General features: G+C 39.2%; 1 protein-coding gene across 1 annotated transcript in view; it reads right to left on the reverse strand.

The window, feature by feature from the left end:
• Positions 1–3,117: 3,117 nt before the first annotated feature.
• Positions 3,118–18,855, reverse strand: part of TTN (titin) — a gene marked incomplete at its 5' end in the record, with an annotated part of 113,176 nt that continues 97,438 nt past the window's right edge. The window contains 16 exons of the mRNA XM_009084366.1: positions 3,118–4,396; positions 4,521–4,814; positions 5,743–5,896; positions 5,983–11,927; positions 12,049–12,642; positions 12,734–13,039; positions 13,132–13,707; positions 13,950–14,249; positions 14,341–14,646; positions 14,783–15,367; positions 15,486–15,788; positions 16,072–16,374; positions 16,831–17,130; positions 17,240–17,527; positions 17,629–18,222; positions 18,486–18,767. Of these exons, the coding sequence (XP_009082614.1) occupies positions 4,098–4,396; positions 4,521–4,814; positions 5,743–5,896; positions 5,983–11,927; positions 12,049–12,642; positions 12,734–13,039; positions 13,132–13,707; positions 13,950–14,249; positions 14,341–14,646; positions 14,783–15,367; positions 15,486–15,788; positions 16,072–16,374; positions 16,831–17,130; positions 17,240–17,527; positions 17,629–18,222; positions 18,486–18,767 (11,429 nt within the window). The remainder of the gene's footprint in view (positions 4,397–4,520; positions 4,815–5,742; positions 5,897–5,982; positions 11,928–12,048; positions 12,643–12,733; positions 13,040–13,131; positions 13,708–13,949; positions 14,250–14,340; positions 14,647–14,782; positions 15,368–15,485; positions 15,789–16,071; positions 16,375–16,830; positions 17,131–17,239; positions 17,528–17,628; positions 18,223–18,485; positions 18,768–18,855) is intronic.

Genomic DNA, 18,855 nt, shown 5'->3' on the forward strand with positions numbered 1-18,855 from the left:
AGTGGAGAATGGGAGCTGAACGTCAACCTAGAATGTATAATAAGTGCTTTTAGTTTTGATCTCACGTGCTTCTGAAGAGATCAATCTGAAACCAAGTTTGTAAATGGTATTTATCAGCTAAAGAATAAAGCATAGTACATATATTTAGGAGAAGAGTGATAACTTCCAGTTATATCTCTGAAGTTTCTAACATCAGATAATTAGAAATGGAATGCTTAGAAATTACCAGCTTATACTATGAAGAATTAATGGTCAGGCAGGCAGTGATTTGGAGAGTTGTGAATACTGAGGTTACAATGTTCAGGAGCTTTAAAGTACTCTAAATGAATGTTGGTATTTCTTTCAATCTAATAGTTCTGCTTCACTTTTTTTAAACTTGGAGGTTTTTCTTCTCAGAGAAAGCAGTCTTTGGGATAGGAATACTTCAGAGGTTGCTTCTGCATACAGTTTTTTTACTTAATTGATTTGAAAATTGAAATCACAGCTGTTTGTGTTAGGGTTGTTTTCACAAAATGTATACTTGAGCTTTGCTCCTTATGCCCCTATAGGTTTAAGTATTCTAGTGTAGCTGTTGTTCCTGCTGGTGTAAATTAGTAACTTTTAAAGGGGTGTAATACATCCATAAAGGAAATGCCTGTGTCTGAAAACTTAACTCCAATGCAGTACAATGAATCTCTCAGTGATTGTTTTCCTCTGGGTGTCACATTTAGAAGGTTAGTAGAAAATGTATAGCCATATAGTGGGAATAATACAGCAGCTCAGGGAGCTTTGTTGAAAAGTTTTTCCTTATGCATCAGCACCCAAGAAATATGAATGCTAAATGCCTTCATATACATATCAGTGGCAGGATATTTTTCTGAACTTGGTCCTTTAGCACAATAGATTTTACCTTTAAAGAGAGCAAACGTCAGTGTTGTACCATTAGAAATCCTAATACTTGGCCTGAATATAGTAAGTAAATAATTCAAAATGTTTATTTTTTTTCATCCAGAGTTTGCTTAATCTATTGTCTCAAACTTATTCTTTAGGGATGTGTTCTGTGAAACAGAATATTGAAGCTTTAGGTTGTGACTTTAGTGATGTCCCTTTATATTAGCATTTGCTTACCAGTCTTGTGGAAAAACACTGGCTCAGTGGTTGGCCTGTAACATTATCTAGTAAAGCTGTATTTCAGCAAAGCCTGTAAGTACTTCGAAACCTATTTTTAGGCATTAGTGACTCATCTGCCTAAAGTTAGGTACACTTGCTTAAGTACTGTGCAGAGCTGGGCCAGAGAGGTACAGGCACAATGAACATACTTACACTGCCACACCAGTGTGCTTTTCTCTTGAGCAGGTATGTTTAGACTCAGTCGAGGCCGTATAAGATGGAATTTCCTGTAGGAGTTGTGGAGAAGAGTCCATGGTTAAATCTGCACATGCTGTCTGTCACTATTTGTTCCTGCAGAGACGACTAACTAACTAGTCTATTTTTAGTTAATTTTGTGTCAGTACACAAGGTATTTGTTAGTAAAACAGGACTATACCTGTGTATTTTTCTGTCTTGTATAGAGTTTCTTGGTTTTTTTTTCTTGTAAACATCTAATGGAATGAGAATGAAAAGTTTTCCTGAGGTTTTTTTCTTTGAATGGTTTAAAAATAAAAATAAACAGCATTTTTTAACCTCGTTTTTATTAGTCCTTTTTGCTTTCCTCCCAAATGAAGAAGTACCATGCACTCTTAAACTCTTTCATCTCTGATAATTTCTAATTGTTTCTGGTTCCATCATTTGAAAAAGTTTGGGTTTTGTTCTGACCCAAAGCTTAGCTCTTCTGAATTTCATACCTATTTCTTAACTTTCCTGCATAATTTTAATAGATAGTGGTTGATAATATATAGGTTCATAGGAAATAATAAAAAAGAAGTGTGCTTCTGTAGTGAGTATTTCTGGAGTGGATTTTTAAGCATTCTATCTGATTTACTACTTCTGATGAACTTGTGGGGTTTTTTCAGTAGTAGCGGCATGCTGGGAGTCATAGTGATGTATGATTGTTTAGTAACTAATGCTTCTGTTATATTTAAGAGAATTTTACAGCCCTTGAATTGTTGCATTGCTGTGAGTGTGTTTGCTCTCAAGTTTTTTCTACAGACCAGAGTGAATTCTAGAAGCAGAGTTACTCCTTTGGCCTTGATAACTTTTTTCTCGTAGATAACCAAATCTGGACAAATATAGCATGGTATCTGTGATTCTCCCCCGTCTCCCCCAAATGTAAAGACAGGTATGTCAGTGGACGTGAGGGATGAGGAACTGATGGGGCATGGGCACGTAATACTCCATGGGAGGTGACGACTTACAGGTCCAGGCAATTAGGGTCAACTTGTTTGTACTAGATCCAGCTGCCAAAAATATCCTGAGCCAATAGCTGGGTTTCCTGAAGGCAGTTTCTTAACCACTTTCAGCAGAGAACTGCTATAAAGAAGAGAGATTAGAAATTTATCCATGCAGGGTATAGAGGAAAGCTTGGAATTTGACTTAAGAGGGGGATAAGAACAGCCCAGTACTTAGGTATGTATGTGCTAGAATTTATCCTTTGTCAATGAAGAAACTCTGATCAAAATATTTTTTTTTAAGTCTGACTTTTTTTCACTGTTGACTGTCTGGCAACCAGGCTGTTTCTGATAGATATGGCTGGATTTTCAACAGTTAAACTACCTGGTTTACATTTTCTGTCTGCCACATTTAGAAGGTTAATAGAAAATGTATAGCCATATAGTAGGGTTTATACAGCAGCTCAGGGAGCTTTGTTAAAAAGTTTTTCCTTAAGCATCAGCACCCAGGAAACATGAATGCTAAATGCCTTCATACACATATCAGTGGCAGGACATTTTTTCTGAACTTTGTCCTTTAGAGCTGTAGATTTTATCTTTGAAAGATGCAGCTGCCAAAAAATCCTGAGACAATAGCTGGTTTTCGTGAAGGCAGTTTCTTAACCGTTTTCAGCAGAGAACAGCTATAAAGAAGAGAGGTTAACTTTAAAGAGATCTTTTCTACCTCAGTCTTTTCTTTCAGCAGCTCTTGTTCTGTGGTGTAGTATAGTAAATGTAAAAACAGTCTAATAAATAAATGAGGAGTCACAGATTTTATGGTGCAGAAAGCATGCTTTATTTCAAATGAACAATTCTATCTCCAGGAGGTTCAACATCTAACAAGCTCTATTACTACATTAGGAGAACTAAAGCAAATTGAAGTGCAGGGCGGTATTTGATGTTGTAGCAACAGTTTGTTTTCAAACTGTGGTTCATTGCTTAGTTGCCCAGAAGCGACTACTGGGTGTCTAATACTACCACACAAACTCAATCACTGCACCCTATGAACCTCCGAGATGGGGTACTGCTGCTGCACTTGAGTACCTAAATAGCTTTGTTGATTAAGGGATGGCCAGGTGATGTTACTTTTCTGAAAGCTATTCAGGCAGTCAGTATGTCAGAAACAGTACACAGTGGGTGAACAAAGCGCTGGCCGCTTGCACTTTGTCCAAAAATTGTCAGTCAGGTATGGAAGTTATGACATAATCAGATGCAATGTAAAACATTAAAGCAATGCTTACAGGAGGGTAATTGCAAACATCACCAATGCCTTACATTTCTGATTCAACATAAATATTTGTGCATGTATGAAATACTATGCACCGTATCATCTCTTAGGTGTAGGTAATCTTCAACAGGGAGCCTCTCTACCTGTTGAGGCATTCTTAGACATCAACAATGAGTTGAGGCACAAAAATTTGTTAAGTGTTGAGCAGGGTAGTCGTTTGCTAGGAAACTTTCTCCTGCCAACTGTTAGTTCCAAAAGTTACGTTTCAAAATGTCATAAAATAAATGGTACAAAACTTTATAACCGTTAACTTCGGCTATATACAGTATGTACATGTCAGTGAAAAAAAGTGTTTTAAATTCGTAGGTCAATAATGACTATAAGTCATAATGCATAGCTCTGGACTTTGTCTTGTTCAGGTAGGTAAAAAAATATTTTTCTTTTCATATTTACATATCAGATATTTCAGTCCATATATGAATCACTTGTAAAAAGACAAGTGTAAATAATACAGAGTAAGCTCTCTAAGGTGATCGAATATTAATATTCACAGTGGCAGAATCGGTACCAAATTCATTTCCTAAATTCAGGGTGTAAAGTCCACCATCATTCTTCTGGACGTCCATGATGATCAGGGTGGTTAGATCTTCACTGGTTTCAATGTGGAATCTGCCTTGCTGGTCCTGACTGGTAATTTTTCTCCCTCTGCAGTACCATGTTATTTCAGGAGCAGGCTCACCCGAAAAGGCACAAGATAGTGTGAGAACTTTTCCTTCATCAATGCTGATATCAGATGGGAGAGCTTCAATTTTGGGTGGTGTTCCTTTATAAAGCAGGAGAAGAAATAACAAGTTAGTCTGTTTCCACTAAGCCATGCAGCAGCTTTACTCTGAGGACTACTTCAGGATAGCTGAAGCGCTAACTCTACCAATAATTGTAATGCTCACCTCTCAGACCTGATTTAAGCATTTTACTAGTTGAACTCTCCAGTTGAGCCATACTAGATTTCCCCATAATACTGCTGGAGCTCATCTCTACAAAGGATTCTTTCATGGAGGACATGCTTTGGGCAGACATGCTTTCAAATTTCATTTCAGTCATGCTGCTACTGCTGAAACTGCTGAATGAAGCCTCTTGTTTAGAAGCAGCCATTTGAAAGGACTGAGAAGAAAAACTTTCGTGCATGCTTGCGTCTCCACTTGTCTTCAATACTACCTCTTTTGGAGGTTCTTCAACTAGAGCTGAGGAGCATTGCAAAAATAGAAGGAAAAAGCAACAACATCACATTAACGAACAAAGTCATGCAGGTCTGTATGGTTAATTTTACAGAAATGAAGAGAGCATACTTTGCTTTCAGTGGAAAACTGCAGTGGAGTATAAAATTGTTTGCAATCATTTGATTCAAGATGTCCAAATCACAAATAGTAATTTAGAAATGAAACAAGTAGGCAATGGAATTTAACTAGTATGTATGTGCTTGAAGGAAAATCATACATAAGAAAAAACAGGTCATCATACAGTGTTTCCTATTAGAACCATTACTAGAACCAGACACTGAGAAATTGTGTGTGTTCAGTTCATGTTTGCAGAAGTTGTGAAACATTTTCAAGTTCTTACAAACATGGAGTAGTAAGTCTGTATTTCACTGCATTGTTCTGTAGCTGTAAAATGCAACAGAAAAGCTCCATCACTGCAATTTTACTTTAAACCCAAACACAGTCATACAAGCGAATCATAGCCACCCCTTGATGCTAGGAACTGAGATATGGTACAGCCAATAAAATACTAAACCCAGTTCAGTTAAGTTACCATTAAAAAATTTAACTGTGGAATTAGTTTGTTTTATTGGAACAGATTCTGTTAGTAAATGAGGGAAGAGTAATTACAAGCACCAAGGTCTTAATGTAGTCATCCTAGAATGAATGCTCATAGCTTTCTCTTAACATGCATTTGTTGATGTAATAGAGCACTTGTGTGCTCCTCTGTGGGTGTTATAAAGATATTTAATGCTGTTTTAGTTCTGTATGTGTAATATGGAAAAGAAACATGGACTTGTTAAAATACATAAGCCAACAGTACCAGTGGCTTTAATCATAAGTCATTTTAGTAGACACACCACAGCAAAAAGTTATGATTATTCTGAACACAAGTCCCAGAGAACAAACTTACGGAGTACAGTCAAAGATGCCGTTGCAGAGCACTGCCCATGGTAATTTTTTGCTTTGACTGTGTATTTCCCAGTGTCACTCACTGCTGCATTTCGAATCTCAAGTGAATATATGTTTTTAGAGCGTGATACTCTGATGTGTGATGAAACTGCAATCTGAGGAGGGAAAAAAACGGTCTTACTAAGATTGATTTTATGAATAATCCTAATTTTTCAAGTGTTTTTGTTAAATGCATACTTACAGGTTGATTGTTCTTTAACCACTCAATTTCAGGAGAAGGATCCCCAGAAACTTCACAGGTGAACAACACATCTTGTCCTTCATTGACATTTTGAGACTTAGGTTGCATGATAAATGCTGGTTCGTTGGAGAGTTCTTTAGAAAAGGTCAGAACATACTGGCATTTAACAATGCCTTCATCAGTTTTACCCTCACAGGTGAGTATACCTTCATCCTTATAACTAGCTTTTTTGATAGTTAGTGTGTGATCACTTCCAGAAACACCGTATCGGTAATCATCTGAATTTCTCAGATCCATCCCGTTCAGCACCCATTTTACTTCAGAGGCACCAGGAATGCTGGCTTTCAGCATCACTTTCTGACCTTCAGACACTGTCATTTTAGTTGAAGAAGTTCTAATTTCTGCTTTCAGTTGTTTTACATCTTCAGTAGTAACTGACTTTTTAATGACTTCTTGAACTGCAGATTTTTCTTCAGTTGCCAGTACAGATTTCTTCTGGGAAGAAACTGTAAGCAACTCATCTTCTTTCTGAACTGATTTATGAGATTCAGATACACCTCTCGCCTGGGAATGGATATTTTTAAATGCTTGGCCACTAAACTGGAAGTTAGTTTTTGAAACACCTCCTTCCCCAATGATTTCACAGGTGTATTCTCCTTTATCAGATTCCATGAGCTCATGGATTTTGAGTTCATAGGTGCCATCTGCTGCATAATGAAACTTGACACGATGATCTTCTTTCAGTTTTTTACCATCCTTATACCAAGCCACTTCTCTGACACTTAAAACATTGCTTTCAACTGCACAGGATAACTTTACCTTATCTCCAAGAGCTTCAGCTTTCAGATGCTGTTTTATCTTTGGTGGAGAAGCAGTTGGTAATTTTACTTTCTCTGTGGGTACTGTTTTGTCTGGAGGTGGTGACTTAGCTTTTGGGGGACTGCTGATGGGTTCAGGAGATTTGACTCGTTTAGGAGACTTAACTGGCTCTGGAGACTTTACCCGAGGCTCAGGAGATTTGATCCTTGGAGGTGATGTAATTGTTTTTTCAGGAATTTTTGTTCTTTGAATAGTCAAAGTAAAATGCGCTTCCTGTTTTCCTTCAGAGTTTTCCACCACAACAGTGTAACTTCCTTCATCTGACATCTGGACCATAGAAATTTCAAAGGTAGACTTGTATTGTGTTCGTGTTACTTGGAAGCGCCTTGAAGAAACAATGGGTTGACCTGCACGGAACCATGTTATATTTGGTGCTGGTTCACCATCAACATCACAGGAAAATCTTGCAGTCTCCCCTTCAGAAACTGTGATTGACTGTGGCTTTGTAAGGATTGTTGCTGGTAGAGTGCTTTTAAATGCCTTGTGTACAGTCCTTTCATCCAAAGATTTTTCTTCAGCTGCAGTGACTTTTTCTTCAGAAGCAGCATAGTGTTCATAGGATAAAAGTGATTCCCTTGTTGCTGACATTTCTGATTTGACCTCTCTTACTGAGGAACTTGCTTCTGTTGCAGATGCTTTCTTAAATGAGGAGATTGCATATGCCTCTGTTTTGGTCAAGTCAGGTAAAATTGACCTTGGTACTTCTTCATCTCTCCTCTGTGAAGAGTATGTAGTATAATCTCCTCCAGTAACATCTAGTGTTGCATAATCAGAGCATTCCCCTTTGTAGTTTGTGCATACAGCCCGATATGTTCCACTGTCATCAATGTGGCAGTCGAGAATCTCCAAAGTTAATACACCACTGGTATTAGTAAAATGTATCTTACTACTCTCCTGGAGCTCAATACCATTATGATACCACTTCACTTCAGCAGTTGGTTTTGATTGGACATTTAGAATGAACCTCGTATTATGGCCACATGGTACGCGGTGTGAGCGCATTCTCAGGGTAATGCGAGGAGCATGGTCAAGGGTGAAAGGCTGCTGAGTCAGAACTTCGTATTTCCTTTCCATAGTTTTCTGAGTTTTCAAAGCAGATTTCATGGACTCATATCTAGAAAATATATCAAATCTTGCCATCCTCTCAAACCGAGAGAGTGATCTTTCACTAGATACTGGGCTAGGTGAGCGTGGTCGAGTTCTCTCTGGTGTTGGGGATCTTCTCTCACTTTCTTCGGGAGGCCGTGAGCGAGGTCGAATTAATTCAGATACAGGACGCATCAACTCAATGTAAGTTGGAGAAAGGGATCTTCTTCTCCTTAATAATCTAGAGGGAGGTGAAAATTCCCTGTGAATATGTTGCACCATTTCTATTTCTTCGTCTTCTTCTGATGTGATCTCAGTTATTTCTCTTTGCCTCCTCCTGAGTCTACTCTTTTCTTCCTCTGCCATATACTTGAGCTCACTCTTGTATTCAGAGAGTCGTTGAGCAGTACCAACAGGACGGAGCAATTCTTCATCCTCCCTCTCATCCATTATTCTTTGCTTTTGTTTAGGTGGTCTGTAGGTAGCCCGGTCATGGCGTTGACGAAGCTCTGCGTAGCTCGCACTGGTCTCAGCTTTAGTTGGTATGTGATAGCTTGAATACCTCAGCTCTCTTTTTCTTTCTTCCTCTGAACTGACCTGTGCTGCTGCAGTAGAATACCGAAGGGCAGACAGTTCAAAGCGTGGAGGGCTTCTACTTGGTGGGGAAGCAGAAAAGCCTAACTCCAGCTCTTCTTCAAGGCGCAGTCTTTCCTCTTCAGTTCTCTTCATGGCTAAATAGTCATCTATAGGCATGAGTAATTCCTCATCAGACAAGTCACCAAGTGATCGCCTTCTTGGTCTATAGTAAAATTCATACTCTGGAGATGGAGTACGCCGACGTGCTGGTCTTACAATTTCAAGATCGTCTTGTGTTAGCTTTGGTATGCGCCATTTAGGCCTGTACTGATCAGAAATGCGTGGCAATGGCATCACATAAAATTGCTCCCACCTGGAAAGACGTATGCGTTTCTGGCGTTTCTGAACAGTCCTTTCAAGTTTTCCTGGCATTTCATACTGGTCTCGCAGCCTCTTGTACCACTTCATGTCTGACAGAGGCACAAAGTGTTTAATACTCTGATCTTCCTCAAGAGTAGTGTGCACATGTTTGCGAGGTTCTGGGATCTCGTATGGCATACGAAGTCTTCTTTCCTCCTTCTTTTCTTCTTTCTCAATTTCATATTCACCTTTGACAGTCTTTGAGCTAACAGCTGGTTTATATAAGATGGCAGCTTCTCTGAGAGCCTCTTGTGCAGTTTGTGTCAGTGGAACAGCTTCAACCCCAGAGAGGATTTCTGCCATTCGTAAGGTCTTGTCAATTTGCCTTTGTACATGCTTCTCCCTCTCTTCTTCAGTCTTGTACTCACGCTTGACGTATTTCAAGCGTTCAACTTTTAGATAAGCCTGACAGCTTGTAGATCCAGCACTGTTTGTAGCAGTAACTCTGTAATAGCCACTGTCTTCTGGTAAAGTGTCTCTGATATGCAAAGCATAATAATCTAAACCTTCATGAATTATATCAAAGTTGGGACCAAATGATAGAGGTTGACCATCTTTCTCCCACTTCAGCGTTGGTTTTGGTACACCAGATACCCTGATCTCAAAACTGACACTTTGGCCTTCTTGACATTCAGCATTTGCTAGCAGTCTTTTAAACATTGGCCTCAGTGTGGCATCTGCTGGAGGTGGATGCGGAATCACAGTCAGCTTAGCTTTGCAGCTGTCTTCACCATATTTATTACGCGCCACGATACTGTATTCAGCATCATCCTCTTCAGTGACATTATTGATGATGAGTTGATAAAGACCCTTGTCTGATTCAAAAGTATACTTCTTATCATCATCACCAGGTTTGATTTTCTGACCTGATTTGAACCATGTTAAACGAGGTTCTGGGTGAACTGTTATAGTTACTCCGAACCTGACATTTTCTCCAACATACGCAGTGCGATTATACAAAGGCAGAGTAAATTCTGGTGGACGCTCCAGTAGTCTCATAGTATCAACCCGTCGTTTTACTTTTCTAACAGTTCTGCATCTGTAGTGCTCAGAAATTTCTCTCACACCTTTAACAAAAAGTTCAGCGTAAGAGCTGTCTTCACCATAGTCATTTGCTACTTTGCATCTGTAGGTACCATCATCAGCTTTAGAAACATCTTTGACATACATGGTTGCCACACCTTCTTCATATTTGATTTCATATTTCTCATTATTTTCTAATTGCCTCATTCCAAAGTACCATGTTACTTGTGTGGACTCATCATAGTTTTCAATCGTACATACATATTTGGCATGCCCTCCTTCTTCTGCAACATTATGCTTTATCTGCCCAGCAATGGGCCCAATGTCTATTGGTGCAACTTTAACTTTAGCCACTGTTATGCCTTTCTGGGATCTAATTGCACCTCCACAGGAAATGCGGGCTACTGACACAACTGTGTTCCAATCTTTCTTTACTAGAGTTTGGTAGTAACGCCTGTGCCTCAAGGTCTTGATGACTTTAGTGCTGATCTTTTCTGTCTTCTGTTTTAGCCATGCATGATTAAGAGCTTCAGCAGCTGTCATCCGAGCTTTTCTTTCCTTTACTAGTAGGCGATCGATGAAGTCCATGGCCTCAATGCTTATGTCTTTGAATGCTTCATCATCAAAGCTGTATTCAGCATTTAGAATATTTTCAATAACTTGTTGGTTTGTTTCAGCAATGAAAGGATTCAGGCCACTGAGAAGTATGTACGTTAGAGCACCAACTGACCACATGTCAGTGGCTGTGCTGACCAAATCATGGTGATGTACTTCAGGTGCATAGTATTCAGGAGAAGTGAACTGGAGTCTGAAGCTGTCTCCAGGCTTCAATTGCCTGGCTTGACCAAATTCAACAATTTTAATTACAGAGCTTCTTCTTGTGAAGTAAATAATATTGTCTGGTTTAATATCAAAATGTCCAATGCTGTGGCTATGTAAATATTCAAGTGCGTCACAGACCTGGCGTACGTAACTTACTATTTCTCTTTCATTAAGTTCGAATGAAGCTGTGCTGATTCTTTCAAATATGTCAACTCCAGAAATGAATTCAAATATCATGACCAATTCTTCTAGGCTCTCAAATGATTCATGAAAATACAGGATATTTTGGTGCCTAGCAATGTTTAGAATGGAAATTTCTTTCTTTACCAAAACTTGGTCAGCACCCTTTACTTTGACAAACTTGGCCAGGTAAGTCTTCTTTGAAACTGCCTCAACACAGCGGTGTGCAATGCCAAACTGCCCACGTCCAAGCTCTTCTGCTATCATGTATTTGTCGTAGAGTTCCTTTGTAGAATAGTGAGGTGCTTTAGCTGTGATGACTTCTCTGGTCTCATCAACTTCTTCATCATAGTTCATTACTCTAGTCTTATCTTCCTTTGTTACAACTGGATCAGTAGGTTCAGAAGGCTGACTTTGGCCAAACTTGTTTTCTGCAATTACACGGAATTGATAGGTGGTCTTGCCAAATAAGTTCACCACTGTGTATCGTGTATCACGAGCTTGCGCAACACGAATCCATCGCTCTGCTGTTGTAGCGCGTTTCTCAATAATGTAGTTTATGATTCTGCTTCCACCATCAGTAGCTGGTTCAGTCCAGGTTAAGTTGACTGAATCCCTTGAAATGTCAGTTACTTTCAGACCTCTTGGTGGATCAGGCACATCAGCCACATCTAATTCAACTGTTTTTTGATCAATTCCAAACCTGTTTTTGGCACAAACAATGTAAAACCCTGCATCTTTTCTGTCAACACCATTTGGGAAAACAAGAGATGTGAATGATCGTGTAACAATGACTTGGTAGTGTCCGTTAGTATCAATGAGATCTTGTCCCTTCTGCCACGTGATCACAGGGTGAGGCTTGCCACTGAATGGAATCTTGATGCTCACCACTTCCCCTCGGAGGGCATGAACAGCTCCCATACCTTCCAGGTTTTTGGGCAAGTGAATCTTTGCAGGAACTGGAATAGAAAGAGGAAGAAAAAACAACACATTACCAAAAACAGATGAGAAGAGCAACAATAGTCTAAATATTCAAATCTTTAAAAGAATTTGTCTTTGTTATCAAGACCCTTCATTCACCTTCAACATCCAAAGAGGCAGTGCAGGACACAGATCCTCCTTGGTTGGTAGCTCTAACTTGATACACTGTGGCATCATCATCTGTTACATTCGTGATGACCAGCTGATAATATCCACCCTTGAATTCCTGTATCTTGATCTTTTCACCATCTGCCATGATTTCTTTGCCCTGTCTGTACCACTTGACAATTGGCTTAGGATGACCAGTGACTTTACAGACAAATGTGGCATTAGCTTGAAATTTCACATTCAGATTCCTTAGTTCTTCCTTGAAATGTGGAGCTTTAATTGGTACATCAGATTTTGGAATGACTGGTTGGGATACCTCACTCCACTCACTTTCACCACCAAGATTTTCACATTTTACACGGAACTCGTATTCAAGACCTTCAATAAGATCTTTCACAGAGTACACTGTTTCACGAATTTCATCTGTTGTTACAGAAATCCACTTATTTTGTTTTTTCTCACGCTTCTCAAGATAGTAAGTTCTAATCTTTGCACCACCATCACTTGCAGGTGGTTTCCATGAAACAACACAAGAATCCTTTGTGACAGCACTTGCTACTGGTTGTCCAGGTTGTCCAGGTTTTTCTGTAAAAACATAAAAACAGTTAAAAAACTGAAGTGAGCTTGCCTTACTCATAGGGAGCTTAGAGAAATTGATATTTTGGCCTCCACTTACCAAATGGAGGCTTCATAAACACCACTGATGTGACCTCCAGTGCTTCACTAATGCCATAGGTATTCTGAGCAGAAACACGGAAATAATAGCCTGCATTTTCTGTTAGGTTAACAATTCTACAGGTTGTGCCTGAAATGCTTGAAGACACAAGTTGCCATTCTGCTCCTTCCTTGGCTTCACGTTTCTCTATGATGTAATTGGTTATCATAGCACCTCCATCATCCTCTGGTGGTTTCCAGCTTATCACTACAGAATTCTTCAGTATAGACTCTATAACAATTGGCCCTACAGGTTTATCTGGTTTATCTGTACAGGGAAAAGAACAACATTTTTAGTTCTTTCACCAGTCAATATCTGAGAAAATATTCCACAAAAATACTGAAAATAAAATTAATTACCTTGTATTTCCACATTAAGTACAGTGTCAACTGTTCCAAATGTGTTACTGAGTTGTACTTTGTACTTCCCAGCATGACTCTTGTGCTGCACATTCTTAATAGCAAGATGAGTATAATGTTCTGTGTTCTCAATAGTAACTGTTTCTGATCCTCTCAAAGGTTTGTTACCATGGAACCAAGTTATTGCTGGTACTGGTCGGCCAATATACACAACATGAAGGCGGAGAGTGCCGCCTGCACCTGCATAGTATTTCTCTTTCAGTGGGAAGCCAGGGTGGAACTGAGGAGGAGCCTGCAATAATAGCTTGCCACTGGTTTCAATTTCACCAACGTCGTTGGTAGCCATACAAGTGTAGAGACCTTCATCCTCCTGTTCATCTGTCATTACTGTCAGTGTATGATTGCGTCCGTCCGATGACATTTTGTATTTTCGGCTTTGCACGAGTTCTTTGCCAAAGCGGTACCATTTAATATCAGGCAAAGGTCTCCCAACAATCTGGCATGTCAGCTGAGCTGCCTCACCCAGTTTAGTTGTGACATCTTGCATTTCTTTCTTTATGGCAGGTGCTTCTCCGGCTATGACAAAGACAATTAAGAAGACAATGAAGATTACTCTGAAAGTTTCCCCTATTACTATATTACTGAAAATTAATTTTCATTTATACTTGTTCCTCTTATACTTGAAAGACTGTCTTTTAGGATAGTCATGTTGCAAATAACATGCAAAACAAATAGGCAGCTTATTGAGTGCAGCAGCATGGTTTATGAAACAGCAAATCACAATATCACAGAAAATGTGACAATATATTTTTGCTTACATGTTAATTTAGTTTTCACTGCCATAGCAGTCCTTCGAGGTCTGCTGAGGCCAGTCTGATTTTCTGCAAAAACACGGAACTCATATTCTGTAGCCTCTAGTAAACCTCCTACTGTAAACTGCCTGTCCTTGATGCGTTCCTTATTGCATTTTTTCCAGGTGCTTTCTCCGGACTGTCGATATTCAACCCAATAGCCAAGGATCTCTTTGCCACCATCACTTTCAGGTCGTTCCCATTCTAATGTAATGCTGTCCTTAAATATAGAAGTGATCTCAATTTCTCCAGGTTGGCTTGGTTTGTCTGCAAATTAAAATAGATACAGAAAATAAGTTCATCTCTAAATATCACTAAGTTGCTCTTCAGAAGATCTTTAAAGCAGACATTTTCTTACCAAATGGATCCTTGCATACAACAGGTTCAGAAGCAGGACTTGCTTCACTTTCACCAATGTCATTTTGAGCAATGATACGGAATTGATATTCAGCATCTGGAACAAGTCCTGTGACTGTGTACATTGTAGTGGTAATCTGTGTCTTATTATGCCGGACCCATTTTTCTGTGGATGTCTCTTTGCGTTCGATGTAGTAACCAGTTACACGAGAACCGCCATCATCTTTCGGTCTGGACCAGGACAAGTTTGCAGAACTCTTTGTAACATCAAGCACTTCAGGTGCGTTGTTTGGAGGCTCTGGAGGATCTGTTAATAAGTGTAATAATAAAAATAATAGAAATAATAGTGACATAGCATTAAAACCTTTGCATGTATTACGCAGTTTTAGATAATAATATGGTAATTGATCTTTATTTATTTTTAAATCTTAAAAAGAACTTACTTAGAGGTGTCTTTGGCACTGCTGGTTCTTCAGATTTGAGAGATTTGCTAACACCAAAATGGTTTTCAGCAGAAACACGGAAGTGATATTCCACATTTTCTTTGAGCCCTTTCACCACTAGTGATGTGCCTTTCACTCTAGAGTCAACAGTGTACCAGGCAGTCTTCGGTACTTCTCTTCTCTCAACAATATAACCTAGGATATCTGCACCACCATCATCTGTAGGAGGTCTCCAGCTTACTCTGACAGAACGAGCTTGTATATCATCATACTCAAGTGGCCCTTCTGGTGGATTTGGAATGCCAATCACTCTGACTTTAATATACACAGCTTTTTTGCCGCACTTGTTTTCAAGCGCCAAATCATAGGTGCCTGAATCTTCTCTTTCTGCATCTTTGATCACAAGTTCTGTGTGAGTGTCAGAAGTTGCAATCATGGCCCTTTTGCTGATGTCCTGTCCTTCTTTTGTCCATTTGCATACTGGAATGGGCTTACCCTTAATGGGTATGGTAAGCCTGATTACTCCACCTTGTCTCACCATGAGACCTTCTTGGTATTTTTCATCAAGTTCATAGTCAGGATATTCTGTAAACAAAATTAACATGTTATGCTATGTCTGTTTTACAGATGATATCATATCTGCTGTAGGCAAATATTGTTTTAGGATAACTATCAACAAGAGCTAAAACTAGAAGTGTCTTACCAAGCATTTCTGTTATTTTGACTGTTCCTGGCACTTCAGCAGGTTCTCCTGGCCCACCAGCATTACAGGCAAGCACACGGAATCTGTACTCTGCACCCTGGGGGAGATGTGTCAAGGTGTATTCACGAATCTTGGTTGGTGTAGTATTGCATTTGGTCCATTCAAATTGATCAAGCTTCTGCATCTCGATTAAGTAGCCAGTAACTTTAGAACCACCTTCATCTTCTGGTGGACTCCAAGCCAGGGAGACAGATGTTCTTGTAGTATCAGTGACTCTTGGATTCTGAGGTTTACCTGGCGGAGCTGGAAGAGAAGATGAGATGGGAGGTGGGATGTTTCTTTATGAATATTTAAAAGATTAAACAAATGCCCACTTGCAACATGTGATCTGTATTAAGTCTATAGTCTATTTATACAGGAAACCTTTGAATCATAGATTTTCACTAATATTTTCTTCGTTTTCTCCAGTCAGAATCTCTTCTGTTAATACACCCAGATAAATTTTCATATTAGAAAAAAGAGTAAATTTTATTAGTGTCATTCCCTTCTGCCATAATGTACTTAATCCATCTAGGAAATTACTTACCAATTGGATCTCTGGCAACAGCAGACTTGGAAGGACGGCTGGGTTTCCCAGTGCCTCTGGCATTGATTGCTGTTACTCGGTGTTCATATTCTAATCCTTCAACCAACCCAGTGGAACGGTAACGAGTCATGGTGACTGGAACTTTATTCACACGGATCCATCTATCTGCTCTAACTTCTTTGCGTTCCACAATATAACCAGTAATCTGTGAGTCACCATCATCTTCTGGAGGATACCAAGTTAATGTCATGCCATCTCGAGAGATATCAAACACGTCTGGAGTACCAGGAGGGCCAGGAATACCTGTAAAACACATTGCACAGAATTAGTGAAGAAAGCATTAAATGATTCTGCACATTAGTAATATGTAACATACCATGAATGACAATCTAATATCAATGTCCTATCAAACTCTTCTTATCAGCAGATATCAAAGTACTTTGCAAATTATGTCAGTGAAATACTCCTGGTTTTGTTGTGGGAGAAAGCAATTTTTCAAGACTAATGGTACACATGAGCAGAAAATCCAAGTTTACCATCCACATTCTGTGCAGTACATCTATAATTCCTGTATAGATTTATGGATGACATTTTTCTCCAGAAATATGACAAGATTACCGTGCATCATAATGTCCCATTTTATTTGGTAAAAGGAAGTAGCAACACCTAGAAAAATTAATCTGTGTATGGATATATAAACCCATTTAAATATGTATTTTCATTTTTAAAGGTAGAGAATAAACCAAAATTCAGACTTACGGATTCTGCTCTTGCATTCTATAATTTCAGACTGCAGGTAAGATCCAATACCAAAGCGGTTTGTAGCAGCTACACGGAACACATATTCCGCGCCTTCAACAAGCCTGGTGAACTTATACGTTGTCCTGGTTACTGACTCTGAAACTGGCAGCCATCCAGGACGGTGGGCATCACGCTGTTCTACCACATAGCCACTAAGGGTAGCTCCACCATCCAACTCAGGTGGCTCCCAGGAGATGGTTACATAATTTGAATCAATTTCATCAATTCGGATTGGTCCAAGAGGTGGTCCAGGTTTGTCTAGGAAAAAAATAGAATTAATAAAACAAAAAACAGGTGAAGAAAGTATTGCTCATGTAAATGTTCAAATGGAGAAAGATCATGAACAATTATTTTCGTGAGTTCTTACCAAGGATTATAACCTTTACTGTATCAGTAACTGTTCCAGTTGTGTTCTTCAGTTCAAGTGTATACTCTCCTGTGTCATGTATGGTGGTCTCACGCACAGTTAATTTAGCCATTTTGGCAACAGTCTCCATTTTGATGCGTTCTGATTCTTTTAGTTTAGAACCAGCAAAGAACCAAGATGCAGTTGGAGGTGGCCGTCCTTCAATTGGAATGGCTAATTCAATGGGCTTGCCAGCAGGTACATGAATTGTCTTCTGAGGTATTCCAGTGAAGTCAATCGTTGGCAGAACTAAGAAAAGCAAATAATTGAAATTTTAAATACCTGTTTTATAAATATTACATTAATTTGGTGTAAGATTCACCCTGTCATTTTTGGTAGTAGACACCTACCTTTTTGGTCTTGAACTGTCACTGGTGTGACAATCTCTCGTGGTTCTGACACACCTTTCTGATTCTGTGCTCTGACCCTGAACAAGTACTGTTCACCTTCATTGAGAGAGATAATTGTATGTTCATAGACTGTAGGCTTCAGTGTCACTACCTTCAGCCATCTTTCTGTTCCAGCTTTGCTGGCCTCAATAACATAGCCAGTCAATCTGCTGCCACCATCATGTAGTGGTTTCTCCCATGCAAGAGTGACAGTTGATTTAGTAGTGTCAATCACTTCAAGTTTTTGTGGTACCACGGGGACATCAGATACTAATACTGCATCAGATGTTTCACAAGCTTCACCAATGCCGTAAATATTTTCTGGTAGTACTCTGAAATAATACAAAGCTCCTTCTAGAAGTCCAGTAACTCTGTAAAATGTCTTGCTGCATTTGGTAGTGACAGTCTTGTAAGCTCTCATGGAAGCTTCACGTTTCTCTATTAGGTAATTGTTGACTGGGGCTCCACCATCAATGGTTGGAATATCCCAAGTAAGTGTCACAGAATCTTTTGATACTTCCTTAATTCTCACTGCAGGTGGTGGACCAGGTGTATCTAAAATAAAGACAAAACAAATCTTTTTCCTTTTGGATCCTTTCAATGACTGCTTCTGCATAAAACAGTGCTGAGATTTGATTTATAAGCTAACACAGCTTCAGATACTATGCATTCCTTTGGATTAGATTCTTTCTCTGACATCTCAAATATTCTCATGCTATTAATACTACACACTTTATTTGGAAATGGATGACACTTATTCCTGAGCAATGAGCATGAAGAGTGGTGTAATGCTGATATACAGTTGTAGCAGTACTTACCATACACTTTTACAGAAATAGTTGCAGATTTTTTCCCTGATTGATTTTCAGCCTCAATGATGTATTTTCCAGCATCGTACCGATTAACTTTATCCACAATAAGCAGAGTGTAGCTGTCTGTAGTATCAATAATAGCTCGACTTACAAGATCAACACCCTGCTTGCTCCATGTGATTACAGGAGCAGGTCTGCCAGATACAGAGACCATTAGGCGCAGGGAACCACCAGCTCTGACTGTAACTGTCTTCCTCAGATCATCAGCAAGTTCCAGCTCAGGTATTTCTGATGAAGGGTACAAGAAACGTGGAATTAATTAATCTTTTAGCAGTTCTAAAGGAAAACATTCCTTAAAATATACATTACGTTTTCA

This window comes from Acanthisitta chloris, unplaced genomic scaffold (assembly GCF_000695815.1).
Source record: "Acanthisitta chloris isolate BGI_N310 unplaced genomic scaffold, ASM69581v1 scaffold10441, whole genome shotgun sequence".
NCBI classification, from domain to species: Eukaryota; Metazoa; Chordata; class Aves; order Passeriformes; family Acanthisittidae; genus Acanthisitta; species Acanthisitta chloris.